General features: G+C 27.9%; 1 protein-coding gene across 2 annotated transcripts in view; it reads right to left on the bottom strand.

The window, feature by feature from the left end:
• Positions 1-14,037, bottom strand: part of LOC112692359 (Fanconi anemia group J protein homolog) — a 47,232-nt gene extending 33,195 nt beyond the window's left edge. The window contains exons 1-2 of one of the 2 annotated variants that reach the window (XM_025567011.1): positions 13,664-14,037; positions 13,493-13,604 (exon numbers count right to left, since the gene is read on the bottom strand). In XM_025567011.1, coding sequence (XP_025422796.1) covers positions 13,493-13,604; positions 13,664-13,768 — 217 coding nt within the window. In that variant the 5' untranslated portion in view covers positions 13,769-14,037. The remainder of the gene's footprint in view (positions 1-13,492; positions 13,605-13,663) is intronic. The other variant, XM_025567009.1, reaches the window with a different exon arrangement.
• Between the last annotated feature and the right edge of the window lie 2,382 nt (positions 14,038-16,419).

Here is a 16,419-nt window from a genome sequence, read left to right as displayed (position 1 = left end):
GTCACCCCGTGCCACCGCCGCGTCGCCCTCGAAACCTCTCGCCGTCGCCGCACGACCACCTCGTCCCCCACCGAGACCCCGCGACGATGTCGTCACCATCGTCGCCCGACCGGCCGCCCAGCACACCTCCCGCGGCAGCACCGCACGCTCGAATACACGCGCGCGCCCGCGCACACACTTACACGTGTTACGTTCGCGAAATGCGTTATAAGCGGAAAGCCACCACAACCGTCGCGATGCGGGCGAACTCGTAGCCCCGTGAGAGCTTCACCGCGCGCAATCGAAATCGACCTACCGACAACGTATTCATATATACGTATCGTACGCTTATCTCACCCCCACCCCTAGTGCTTTTATACGAATATATACACGTACATACGTGCGCAGGGTGTACCTACCACCCGCTGCGAATTCGATTTGGTCGCTTTCCGTCGTCATCCCTCTACCCCTGCGGCTCGCCATCATCTCATCCAACGACCGTTCCCCACGGGCTATATACGTTATCGGCGGCGGCGGCACAATCAACCGGATAAAATGTCACACAGCTTGCAATGTATTACGCGGCACTAAATAATATTGCCGGTACGCGTACATGTGTGCATGTTGTACGCGATAATTATTTTACGTCCCTCGACTCGCAGCAAGCGATTTCCCGCATCGCTCCGCGACGATAGATTTCGTCATAATAATGTCTCGTACACTGAACAGTTTACACGCGGACAGAAGTATAAGTACTTATACTTACTTCGGAGTCGTTGCCCAAGTTGTAATACGCGAGACCGAAATGGGCACCGGAGCGGTATGGAAAACTTGCGTTTCACATCTTCGAGATACGCGGTAATCGTCTTATCGTTAGGTCAACATTTCATTACCTTCAACATTACATTCAATTTATGCATACGCCCTCAATTTCAAGACGGGTTTGATGAATCCATCAAAATATTTGTTCGATCAATTATAAGACTCATCATGTTTCACCTTGACTACGTAACGACACATACTACATTACTTTGTTCACTTCATTTATAGTACAATTTATACGCATGTAAAATGTAATAGGAAGTAGCAACTGTTTCTAATCACACATACAGGTTCTGAAGTTCGCATATTACGATCAAATGTACGGGACATATCACATTTTATATTAACCGACACTCCATGCTTTATCGGTACATACAATTCTGCAGTAAATAATCTCAATATCTAATTTTAATTTTATTTTCTACTGCAAACAACGAGTAAAAATTTAAAGCTCAAATTAGAACAATAGTAAGAAATAATATTCTAAGCCATTGGACGTTTTTAAGAAACTTTTACTGAGTATCAATAAAAGCAATGTGGCTATAAACAATATTAATTTTTATATTTAGGTACTCCTATTACGAATTACACTACTTTTTACCCTCATTATAATAGAAAAAAAAGAACCATTACTCGATTTTATCATAAGTAAATTTGAATATTATTAATTATTACTCAATTCTAGTTCATAATACTACATATTAGTTAAATAATACTTTGTTCTAACTTCAAAAGCATATTCATAGTATAAATAGTATAAACATATATAAATAAAGTTTAAATCAATTTGAATATTTTTTTTAATATTCATCGAACGTCTATTACATTAGAATATACTTAAAATAGTCATTCAGTAGAATATTTAATGCTTTATGTATTAGAATAAAATATATTTTCAATTTTTTATTTCATATTTAGTATTAATAATTTAAAATTTAATTTATTTTAAGTGAAAAATTTTACGTTTTTATAACATGGAAGTAAATTAGAATAGCAAAATTAATTTATAATATAAATCTGAAATTTTTCATTATCATTTTATATGCATTACTATGGAATTAAAAGTATATTACGCTTTTGTATTCTAAATTATGTAATCTTTACTGACGTAAAATAAGCGTTAATAAAAAATTAAAAATTATCCTCAAGAAGATCAAAAGTAATAACCTTTAAGATATATTTAGTGGGTATAATTAAATGAAAGAATTTTTCATATTAATAAAGAAACACTATGTGATATTTATTTCTGGTTAATTTTCTTACTATTTATAATTTATTGAAAATAATTGTCTTTTAGAAGGTATACTCGTAAACTTTCATAATTTTTAATTAATCGAATAATAATATTATACTAAAATCTGAAATTAAATATTTTTTAATGAGTCTACAACAAAATTTAAGTTTAGAATCCATTAAAATCTATATAATTTACTGAATGATTTTAAATAGAACTCTCATAATACACGTTGATTTAAATTTTTATTAACATTTTTAGTATATGTTATTTAAGTATATTATTTTAACTAATTAAAACTATAATCGTATAATTTATAAGCGTAAAGAAATTTTAAATTGTTTCAACATATATTTCAATGATCTCTTGTTTTATTAATTAAAAATTCAACGAATTGATTTATATCAAAAACATCAAATACGAAGCCGGGCTTAAAATCGTTCCTAATAAAATTTTTTAAAACCGGTAACCGGTTATCGTATAATTTTGTTATTATGGTAACCGGTAACCGTTTCTTTAAGGATATTTCAAAAACTATAATAACCTTTAATCGTTTAAAAGCCGATGATAAGGTTTTTTAGGAATCGGCTACCGGTGAAAACCAGTTTTTAAAAATCATATTTTTAAATTTTTTAATCATATTTTTAAAACCGTTTATTTAGGTGATTCATGGGTTGATAATATAACTTTTATTATTACAAAATTAAAAACTTAATATGCTTTAATTTGGTCGATTTCAAACTGTTTTAAAGTTTAAAATATATTATGATCAAGATAGTGATAATTAAAAAACTAAATTACATAAAAAAATTGTATTGTTATAATTTTCTTATTTATAACTGTAAAAAACCGAAATTAAATATAATAATTTTCTAAGATAACACTAAGCTTAATACATTGCCACAGAACTTTTTAGTTATAAAACGACAGTATTAAAATATCATAAATATTAAATGGACTCAATTATTATATTCTCTATTCCATCAACTATTTCATAATAGGAATCAGCGCACCACGACGACGACCTTTATGACGGTATTTATAATGTATAGTTATACCTAGAGCGCGGATTTGTATGCACTTAAAAGTATTGAAATATGCCATATAATATGCAGTAAAAATCTTGAAAATATGCAAAAAATATGCAGTCAAAATTATGAAAAAATGCAAAAAATATGCAAGAATTTTTTATTTATTTAAAATGTATAATTCAACTTAAAATAATTAATTACTTAAATACTTAATACAAAAAAATTTAGGGAATTTTCTGAACTTAATTTATTTTTAAAATTTTATTTATTATTAAAATGAATAATCATATGCATTTTAAGTTTATCTTTTGTGAAGCTGTGTCGTTTATCGGTTAACATATTTTTAAAGACTGAAAACGAACATTCGATGTCAACCGAAGTTATTGGGGCATATTTGAAGCAAGTGGTATGTCGATAACCGACTGACACAGCAAGAGCGATTAAGTTTACGTTGTAATCGATTATTTATTTTATAACTAAATATATATATATATATATATATAAACTATTATTTAGTGACTATGAAATTTAGTTTTAATTTATCTACTTGACAAAATATTATTTTATACATTTTTTTTTAAAAAATTTCACTTCAATATGCAATAAATTTTAAATTTTGCCAAAATATGCAAAAATATGCAATAACCTCTAAATATGCAGAAATATGCAAAAAACATTTCACCATTAGCTTCAAATTATGATGATTCGTGGAGATAACTGACAAAAATCCAAAAATATTGAAAGGAAAAAAATATGCAATTGCATAGAAATCCGCGCTCTAGTTATACCTATATATATATATGATATTCACAACAGATAAGCAATATTCGACGGTCATTATTTGGGGCTATTTGGGGCTAATTAATCATAAAAAATATTTAAAAATAGCTAGAAAATTAAATTCAACTATATTAGTATAATATAAGCATGACATAATTCAAGTATTAATACCACGAAAAAAACGTTTATTATTTTGGTCGGAAATAGGTTTTGGTTATAAAACCGGGATTAAAAATACGAGGTAATCGCTTTGATGTTAATGTTTAGATATTTACCTTGATTACCGATAACCAATAACCGCTTCCAGCATTCCAAAACTAAAAGCGGTTATCGTTTTTCGGTTCTCAAATGTACGGTTTTTTATCGGTTTTCGTTAAAAACCGGTTACCGGTGTTAAGCCCTGATACTAAGTATGAATAACGGAATTAAGTCAATTAAATAACTTAATAACTACTCCCGCCGAAGCATGGTGAATAACCTCTTAAACTGAAGCCTTATTCATATAAAATAGTATAATTTATTTAAGAAGGATAGGTATTTGTAAATGCTTATAATTACTTGCTACTGATCAATTATTTTCTATTGATTTATGCTTATTGTACCATACTCGTACATATTATATAATTTTCTATATTTAAAAAAATAAAAATTACAATTTTTTATATATAATATATATAAAAAATTGGAGGTAACATTAAGTTAATAAAACGTTCAAAATACAGTCCAAATGAAATTATTGCTACTAAGTAACAATCTGAATTTTCATACTTGATTTAATAACTTGTTTTATCCAGTAAATGTTAAGTAAATATATAATATATATAATAATATATCCACGTCATATAGCGAACACAAACCTGAAGATGATTGATACGTCAGTTTAAATAAAACATAAATTGATGGATGCATCAAAAGTTATGTAAATAAAATTATTTCAAGAAAAATATAAAAATCTTGTAAAAAACACAAAAGTAACTATTCAGATTACACTTTTGTCGTCATTTAAAAAGTATATTTAAGATAAAAATGTATGTACCTATAAGACTTAATTTATGATTAAATTTACCAAATTAATTGAGTCAATTTTTTTCATAAGCATATGCACAATACCAATGTAACACCAATATTAAAATTGATTCAATAAATTAACAATGAAAATTAATTTTAAATTATTAAAACTAAAAGCACATCACAGTTAACACATATAAAACTTATGAGATACCACACGTTTTGAAAATGTACATATGGCCACCATCGACCAACTAAACGAAATAAAATTATACACAAAAATAAGATACTGCTTCTACATGAAATACAAGACCATATGCTTCGGATATCCTGATCTAACCGGAATTGGCCAATTGGAAATAAGACATTACAAAGCAACCCTCACGTCTTGAGGGGTGTTTTAATAAATGGGAATTTTTATGATATACTTCAAAAGATGATGGGTGCAGTATGAAAAAATGCCCCTCTATCATATTCTATTGTATAGAGTTAACCCCATTTTCTTGTTCTTTTTTGGTCTTTGAATCCACAAAAATTACCGTCTGCTTACGTGGTACATCGTAAATGGCGGTGTAGAAGAAATTAGAGACATACAAGATTGAATATTTCAGTAGTTTTTTTATATTTTATATGGTCGAATGATTAAGATTTTTTACCTTGTCGAATAAAATGAAATGTATTATGTTTGTTGATTCATTCCTATGGTTGTATATCATCAAAAACACTCAACTATAAATAAAATAAAACAAATTCAGTACAAAGCACGAATCAAAATACTCATACAGACTTACTGAATACAAAATCAATTCTAAAGGCCTATATAAAATACTTCGCCCTATATATTACAAAGGATATCAAGTAAAAAATGTACATGTACAGTTTGAAAATATAATTTTTAATTGTTTTGCTAAATTAAAAAACGTATTTAAAAATCTTAGATGTGAACGGTACCATACAATTGAAATAATAAAAAATTGAAATTTCAAGTTTAAGAAATGTATTACTCACACAAACCTAAATATAAAAGCAATTTTAAATAATAACAATACATTTCAATTCATTAATTTAAAATTATAACACCAAATAATTATCGACAGTATAATCTATTAATTAAAGTTTAAAAATTTAAATTTCAAGTACACCTATAAATAAATTAAAATGATAAAGAATACATTACGAAGATATATTAGAAAAAAAAATTCCATTTTTTATACCTACTTATTGTCGGTGTATTTATACGAGAGAATTGCACTACATTACGACAACTGTTAATGTTATTGAAACTATAGTTTACCTATAATTCTTTGGGATATTCTTAGGTTATATAATAACGAGACTATTATTGATAAATTAAAAAGAAAACTCCTTACAACATTTGTAAAGAGTTATTATAAAAACGAATTCCCTACTTTGAAGCCTCGGGATAAGTTTTCAGCAGTAAAATAAAATGTAAAATTCAAATATAAAAAAATGCCGACTGAATATGTATGTCTGTGGCACAGTAGAAGCCAAGGGCTATTGAATAAAAAAAGTACCCAACAAATCTCATCCCATTCAACCTGTCAAGTGTTCTAGATGTAGTAATCTTGTTTGCTGTAGTACATTGTGCACACACAAACACACATTGACAGTGGCAGAGAACCACACACGAGACGATATCGTTCTGTCTATTTGTTTCGCCAAGATCTTTATCAAATATAAGATCGGAAACCGGAATAACAATAAACCATTTCTCTAAGTGGCACTTAGATGGGTTGCTTGTCCCTTTTTTTAGTATTGATGTGTTTTTCTAGTAAATTAAAAACGTTTTCTGTCCGCACAATGCCATATTATCTCTCTTTATTTGTATAGTCTTCTTTATTTCTGCTTTTTATTTATTTATTTTATTTTATATACATATATTTTTTTTTGTATGGTTTTGGATTTTAACAGATGTCGAATGATTACGAAACAGATACAAACCATGTTTTTTCAGTTGAAGATATACAATACTAACTGTTATGAATGGAATAAAAGATGTTATGTTATGGATAAAACTTAAAAGTGAAATATCGGTACATTTTATATAGTATTACATTCAAAATGCCACGAAATTAAAACTGAAAAACCATACTTTTTTGTTTCTAACAGTAAAAATCAAATGTTATCTAAAAGTTATCTTTAACAATATCTAAAACTTAAGTCATAATATGGCATACGAAGCTTGTTTCAACTAACTTATTAGCTAGCTCATAGTAGCAATATTGTATTCGTTACTGAATTATTCAAAAAATAAATGCAAACAAAAAAAAATCTTTTTATACTACTTTTGGTTGTCATCTCTAATTTAAAAGTACTATTTTAAATAATGAATTATTATAATAATTATAATTTTAATAGTTAGGTCAATTATTCAAAAAACGATTGTTTTATTTTTAGTTTTCATTAATACCATTCACTCTTGGAAAACATGATAGCCTATTTTAAGCCAAGCATGTATATTGAGTTGCCTATAGAAAAAATTGTCGATTTATGTATTATTACATAATTCAATTAAAAACTGTAATAAACAGTGGCGGCGCGTTAGGGTAGACAATGAAACATTGAAACATTGAAACAATGAAACATTGTCTACCCAAAAATATAAAATAATTTTATTTTAAAAATGAATTATTTATTATATGTTACTATACTATATAAATATTTTATTTCTTCATAATTTTATAAATAAAATGTTATTTACACTAATTTGTCTCTACAGTGTCTATGTGAGTAACGAGTGTGACTAAATATATATTATTAATAAGTAGGGCTAGGAAGTTGATGACCTTAAAAACATTAAAAAATTACCTAAAAATATATGTAAATATGACATAGAAATTACAAAAAATGCCATTAAAAATTACCTAAGAAATGTACAAATATTTGTTTTTAAATTAATAAAAATAAGTTTTTTTTAATATTTAAACTATATAACTATATTCTATTTAACAATAAAATTCTATAGAAATTTATGAAAGTTTACATATTACTCAAAAATCAAAATAATTGCATTGTGCAATTAGAGCGTAGTTGATGTTATCAAAAGTAAATTAACGACGATTATCTGTTTATAAATATTTATAGTTGGATAAACATTTCTCCACGTCCACTTAAGTCATTGGGAGATGCAGACGATCACTAACCAACATTTTAATTTTTGCCACTTTGAAAACATGAAAAAATAATAAAATTTAGATATATTAGGTATTATTCACTATAACACGACAATGACGCGACAAATGTAGGTAATCGGCAAAATAAAATCGGACAAGTCTTAAGTTGTTGACATAATATTTTAATAATTTAATTGCATTCAGACTGTAATTAATGACACGTGTTTAATGTTTATTATTTTTTTTAATGAAGTCATACATTTAAAACTTAATAAGTCAGATATTATTGATATTATTTTAAATAAAGGTCTTGGTTCATTTTCGTATGAAGAAAAATGCAATTTAAAAGGTAAGAGACCAACGCTACGTTTATCATTAGAATATAAAGAAGCAAAAACTTCAAGAAAATTTAAATTGTATTAATATTCAAAATGAATGTGGGATCACACGTTTTGTATTCTACAAAATAAATCAACTACTGATATTAAATATTGTGTTAACGAAATTAAAAGTTATACTTCACGGTTTTTGTTTTCATTTGAGAAATGAAATTTCCATACACGATATCATAAAATGTTCCGTTGAATTAAACACAAATTTAAAGTATACAAATGAGGAACAATCTAATTTACGTCGACTTCGTAAGAAATTATTGATTAATTAATTATTCAAATAAATATTAGATTTAAAGATTTTGAAAAAACTAGAGTTTGTTGAAATAATAAATGAAAAAATGTTTGCATCATATAAAATTCATTTTCTAGAAAAAAATTAAGACTACTTTTTAAATACTATCCAAATATTTTTGATAATGATCGTCTAAAAAATGAACTTTACATAATATATGCAAATCCATTGAAATATTTCGCTCCTTTAAAATTTATTGATTTTATATTTAAAATTAAGAACCTGAAATATTTCTTAAATATTTTTAATAATTTTTTAAATAAATTATAATTATGGTAAACATCATTTTAGATGAGCTTCAAGAAGTATATCAAGAAGTCACGAAACTTATTCAATTAGTATTAACTATTCCTGCAACAACAGCTTCAAGTAAAACATCCATGAGTACTTTAAAACGTATCAAATCCTTGTAAAGAAATTCAATGACAAATTATAGGCTTTCATCTTTGTCTACTTTAGCTATCGAAAAAAAATGTTAGGTGAACTATCAAAAGATCCAACATTTATAAATATTGTAATAGATGTATTCGCAACAAAACAAAATTGGCGAACTGATTTAAATTAGGTATATATTAAAATATATTTATTTTACGTAATTTACTTTTTTTATGTTGATCTAGTTTTTAAATAAATTTTATATAACACCATATATTTGGTTGTCTTGTTATCTACCCTATAAAATTGTTCACGCGTCACCACTGATAATAAATCAACCAGTTAGATATACACGATTACTATTAATACAAGGACCTTAATAAGGACATAGTGTAGATAGTTATGGAATGTAGCCAAAATCTCTATTATCAATCACATCAAGATATTTCAATCTCTGCTCATAATTTCTAAAGCTTCATTCTGTTCCCAACTGCACTTTTCACTCTGACCCAAGAGTCCAAAATTTAACCAAAATAGCTAAACAACATTACAAACGTTATATTATAATTATCTTAAGACTAATTTATCATAGAATTTTATAATTTCATGCAATCCCAAAAAAGACTCAAATGACAGTGATATAATTGGGGATTGTGAATTTGGAAAAAATAAGCATTTTCTGCAGTAGTTTGGTAGGGCTAAGGAAGTAAGATTAAATTAGGTTTATGAATAAAATATTTAAATTACAAATTAAACTGTTAACTTCTATTTCATGTTGTAATACCACAAAAAAAAGTATAATACAATCAACTATCAAAAAATTATAGTAGCAAGGTCATTGATGTTTTAAAGTTGAATGAAACGTTACAAAACGTTCCATATTGTCATGTTATTATTGTTATCAATTATAATACAAATAATATTGATATTTCATATCAATCAGCCATTTCACGTCTTCAAGATAAACTATTTTTTTTCCTATGTAGAATTTGTAAAAACCATAGAAAAATGTCGAGAGGGGGGTCACAACCCCCAAACATCACCCCTAGTTGCGCCACTGAATAAAAGTAATACTTAAATAATAAATAATGAAATGTACATCAATTAACAATTAATATACATTTGTTACATTGTGTATTTAAGTACTGAGTTAAGATATATAAATACATTTTTAACTTTTGAGAAATTTCAAAAATAAAAAAGGTTTTATCGAGGACAACTTAAATTCACCTATATTATTTTAAATACATAAATTTTAATGTTTATAGGCTAAAAAACTAAAAACCATCTATGAATTTATCAGTGCTCATATTTAATACTGTATAATATACTGTATGTAAAATTAAATTGGAAATTTAATGATTGATAAACATATCGGGGTGAAAAATATATGAAAACTAACTGAACTAGTAGCTATTTAAGACAAACATTTATAGTTAAATTTATAAATTGATGTGGAGTCAAAAAAAAAGTTAAAAAAAAAATTCTACATAATATGTTTAAAGACAAGTGTAATAGAATTACATTTAATATTAATTAAATAAATAAATTAATATTATTACTTAAAAGCAAGACTGGGTTAATCTAAAAAAAAAGTTAGTTAAATTAAATTTCAACCAATACATTTTTATAACTTTGTTAAATTAAAAATCAAAGGATAAATAAGTTTTATACACTTTCTCATCAATAATATAAAAAGAATTTCTACTAATAATATCAATTTAGATATTTTTTTAAGCCCACAGTTACATGTATTTTCAGAAAACAGATTATTGAGTATTTGATCAACTCTTTCACCTAAACTAACCAATTATCAAAGGGGTAGATAGAGTTAAAACAACTTGTATTTTTTAACCATTAATATAACTATAAATGTTGAATGTAATTATTTTTATAAATACAAGTGGTATTATATTATTAATATAATACTTCAATATATGGTATACCTATTCCATACATATATATCCATATTAAATCTATTTATTCACTCCCATTTATTTTTTTATGAATAATGTAAGAACAGTTTTCATTAAACACATACAAAATCTTAAGTAAATACCTAAATTAATTCTTCTCAATTTAATTATTTTATTATTATACCAATTATTGTACTTATTTTCTTTACAGAGCCATACTCAATAGGTATTTTCTTGGTTATGATTACAACTTATTATGTTCCATCCTAAATTAACTCTTATGTTTATTTTAAATTGCTAACATATTAATATATACAATGAAGATTCAATAAAGCAAAACATAATTATATGGATAATTGATTCACATAAAAAAAAAATTTAATTTTTTTACTTCTGTATAAAATTAACTTAATAGTTAATACATTACATGTATTAAAAATGTAATTTAATAAATTAAAAGTTAATTCTAAAATAAAATAACAAATAGTTAACTTAACAATTTAACTTAATTAAATTTTTAGATTGTTAATGCCCAGTGTCACTTAAAAAAATATTAAACAAATTTTTATTAATTAAATAAAAATAAAAAAATTGAAATCGAAATTTACAAATTGTTTGCAATTTATAATTTAATTTAATGATTGTATAAACATTAAGATTATTTCAAAATTATCTAAATAGAAATTATTAGATTACAAAATAATGTAAATAATAATTTAATTTTTGTTACATTTTATTCTAGTACTTTGTTAAAAACTGTTAACTTCTGTATAAAAAATATCTTGTTGTTCTAAATGAACTTGAAGATAATCAACACTTACATTTAGGGATTTTCAGTACTTTTTAAACAATTATTTAAAACCGTAGGTACATAATTTATTGCAGTACAAGATTCTGAATCTTATGGAAAAAAATATAGTTTTTGTTTTAGACCATGATAAGTACAATTACAATACTCATTTTTAACAAAAATAAACATACAGATAGAGAAATTAAAATTAATAATTAGTATAGCAATTCTCAAACTATAAGGTGCGACTCCCAAGGGAGGCGCAAGGGAAATATTTATATTATATATGATACTATTATATATTTATTATTCGATCAACAATAATTTGCTTATATTAAAAAAATAAACATGTATTATTGGGCCGCGATTAATTTTTTTTTTGTTACGGGGATGTGTGATCCAAAAGTTTGGTAACTACTGAATTAGGATATTATACATTTTTTGAAAACTAATTTGTTTGAATATGTTTAAAAAAATTTGTTGAATCTAATGAAACTCCAAACATTGCTTTGCACTAATGATTAATACATTTTTAAGAAAAAAATTTTTTTTTTTTTTGTACATATTATATTTTATTCAATCTGTTTCAAAGAGAACAATAAGAATAATTGATAATATAGAATAAGTTAAAATAAATAAAAATAAAAAAGCAGATTAAACAGTTTGCAGAGGCCTCCCATTGGAGGTACTACGGACATAAGTAGGATTTATTTAGAGGCTAGCTGGTCGTGACACCACTGTCTCTTTAGTCTTTTAATTTGGTTACCGGGAATAGAAGCAGATGATAGGTCAGAAATTAAGGGATTTGTATGGTATGCTAGACAAGAATAATTTTAAATTTATTTTTGTAACCTGAGCTAAATTTGTCATTTTAACAGATAAAGGGCAGATATATTTTCTTACAGATGAATATATAACTTAAGTACTAAAATATTCATTTTATTTAGAATTAATTCTGAATTGGGATTGGAAAAACTTGTAAAACATTTATAATTTTATCATATAGACTCCTATAAGTGCAAAACATTTCAATAAAAGATAGGATATTTGGTTCAAAAACCACATGAATAATAACACTGAACAGATAGGATGCATGAGTACTAGCCGCATTAACACTATATATGATAATGATTGTGATAAGAATATGATTAAATATGATAATATAATAAATTACTTAGTAACTGGTAATTTATTCATTGCAATATTACAATAAAACAACAAGTTAAAATAACAATCTTATAAACTTTAACACTAATAGTTCTTGAAGATCTAAGTCTAAGAAGTCTTCTTAAGGTATACAAAAATCTTAATGGCTTGTTTTGGCTATTATTTTAATTCAAGACAAGGATTCAAGAAAATTAAATCAAGAAATCAATATTATAATAATAGTCAGTGTTTTACATTAGTTATCAAACGATCTACTAATAAATCAAAGCAACAGCAATGATAAGAATAATAAGCTACATTTTATACTCCAAACGTAAAAATAAATATACTATGTATATTTATATACACACACCATATATCGACCAGAACATTTCAGGCATATACTATTTATTGATAGTGGACTATAAATTATATTGATTTAAATTTTTAAAACTAGTGCCTTAATTGGTATAACACGAGATCAACATAAAACTTCTCCCAGATGATCTCGGAAGGCAACATAAAGCATTTCCTAGCACTATGCCGAATCAAGTTCGAACCAAAGGGTACGCCTAATTCAATACACTAACCTCTTTCGGCTCGCTGCCACGCCAACGCGGAGCACAACAATGCCAAGGTCTTGCCAGATCCCGTCGGACTTTCCAAGAGACAGTTCTGTTGCTTCTGACAGCCACGGATGACCTGCAAGAACGAAACACGACAGTCACCATCGGCGGGGAGGGCGCGCGTGGTCAGCTTACCTTGTCCATCATGGACACCTGAGACGGGTATGGTTTAACGGGCATCTCGATCTTGACGCCACCGATCGTGTACGTGTACAACGGTGGCACGGCCGGATCGGACATCGTGGGTGGAAAGATAGACGCGTACCACTCGTGCGGATCGGGTGAACTCGACCGCGAATCGGACCGACAAGGGCCTATCAACGGGACGGGGTCGCGGAAACGATTTCGAACGGGACGTGCACGGCACCAGGAAGGGACACCGTGGTCGGATGGACAGAGGACATTGCGGTCGTCGTCACGCGACGTAAGCGATTTCCCGGCAGCGGCTGTCGGGGTATCGGACGGTTGATGGTCGAAAAATCGTTGGCCAAGTCAAACCGGTACGAGGTGATCGACGGCGGTCGTTATCGGCACGCACGTTCCGTTATCAGCCGGTGGTGGAGATAAGGCGAATTTCGGCGGGAAAGCGTCCGAACGCGCGCTAACCGCCCGCACAGATAGCGCTGCATACACCGTTTTCATATTAATCGTGTTCGACGCGGACGACGAAGATGATCGCAGGGATCGAAATCCAGCGGCCGTGCAAGGAGTTTGATAAGTAAACGCAGCGAAATCCTCGTCCCCATCTCCCCTTGACCCTGATGGTTGGTTACCGGTCCGGTTCAACATGAATATTAAAGTCGTCATATACGTTACGATTTACCGAGTGCCAGTGGCGGCTCGTGGGGTTCTTTGAAGGTAGGGTACAAACATTTTCCTCCTTTTTCACTAACCCAACTTTGAATTTACCAGCAATTCCTGTTGATTTTTTAAATATAATAAAATAGTTTGTGTATATTAATAGTTGATGTAAACCTTTTAATATACGCTTTTGATGTATGTTGTACAAAAAATAATAAAAAATCTAAAAATAAGAAAATTATGGTTTAAAAATAAATAATAAATATAATTATACAGTTAATCAGTAATATTTTTGAATTTCAAATCGATTCATCTGTCTTTTTTATTCATGAATACTTTGATGACTTTATTAAATTAAATTAAAAAATATTTAATAAATTACATATTATAAATTTGTAACGTATAAAATAAGAGCATCATCAAATGAAAATACATAACACTTAATCATAGGCGTGCGCAAAGTTTCAAGTCGGGGGCAGCGAATATTTTTATCGGCCCATTCATGAGTATTAAGTTAACATTTTTAAGCTCAATTTTAAGCTTCAAAGCCTATTTAACCCTGCATTACACGCGCACTTGTCTAAATGATTGGGTCAAGATATAATCACATATAAGGTTTAAATTTGTTGAACTATGACTTAATGCAAATAGAACTTCTTGTATTATACATTTTTAAATATTTTTTTTTGAATTTTGTATTTTTAATCATTAAAATAAAACGATAATAACGTTTAAGTGATCTACTTGTCTATTCAACCGTGACGCGTGTAATGACGTTACTACTTTTAGTTGACAAAATATGTTGATACGTTATCAAATAAGTATTTATTTTTAGTATAAATATCGTTCTATGATTTAACATCATGTTGCACTGAATGTAAACATTATTTTTGTAAAGAACACGCAGCACCACCAAAGTGTAACGATTGCCACCAAAATGATAGTTAATTTTTTTATCAAAATAATATTGTTGTAAAATTTTTTTTGTATTAATTTATTCTTTTCATTTCTTACATTTTTTTTTCAGTCATTAATGCATAGTCCATATATTAACATAAAAAGTATTACAATCATACAAATAAAGAAAATTTTTGTTAATATTGAATTTGAGTAAAGATTTTTATACGCGCACAGAATGACCGTGTACGTGTAATCATGTAATAAAATTGGACGCGTATAACGTAGGGTTAAAGTTTGAACATAGAAAAAATTAGCTTGGTAGCAAAACACTTATTGAATAACCAACTTATTTTGTATTAAGCATTACCGTTGCGGTGGCCCAGCTTGGACCAGTTCGGCCCTTACAAATATATTCAAACCGTCCAGGGGCAGCAAGAGCACACCTAGCTGCCCATGTGCGCATGCATATGCACTTAATTAAATAAAAATAATGAACAAAAAATGATTAATAATTATCATGTTCCTATAATCTATTATACATATATATATATATATTTTAAATTCTTCTTTCTTTCAGTTTTGTGGGTGGGGCACGTGCCCGTGTGCGCCATAGCACGAGCTCGCCTCTCAGCGAGTGTTTTATTTTTTATAATAAATTTTTTATCCATTATTTTTATCTGTTCATTTAATTACGATTGCTGTTGATGGTTTTCGTGTTATGCGACATTTGACTATTAACCGTGTGCGTTGGTCGGATTCCAAGTAAAATATTATCAGTTTTATCAAAACCGTTGACAATAATCATATTTTTCAATGTTTTATCGGTACTTCACTCAATGGTTCATCTTACAATATAATGTACGATATGCTACTGTATCGAGTACGATTTTGTAACATAAAAATGTTACAATTTAAAATAATTTTTAAAATTTTCTATTTTATTTATTTATTTATTTTTTAATTCCATCAACGGCTATATTGGCAACATAACATTTTCGTCTTTAGAATTTTTTTTTTCATTTTATAATAACAGCTGATTTAAATATTTACAATACGAATATATGAATACACAAAAATTATATGATAACATTATTGATATCATTTTTCGAGTAGAGTAAACTTAAAACATGTTACTCTATCCTCAAGAATGAGTTTTGAAACATTCAAATTATCGCCTCCGAGGTATTTTG

The sequence above is a fragment of the Sipha flava genome, unplaced genomic scaffold, assembly GCF_003268045.1.
Source record: "Sipha flava isolate LNK unplaced genomic scaffold, YSA_version1 73_pilon_pilon, whole genome shotgun sequence".
NCBI classification, from domain to species: Eukaryota; Metazoa; Arthropoda; class Insecta; order Hemiptera; family Aphididae; genus Sipha; species Sipha flava.
This window is presented reverse-complemented; position numbering and strand designations above follow the sequence as displayed.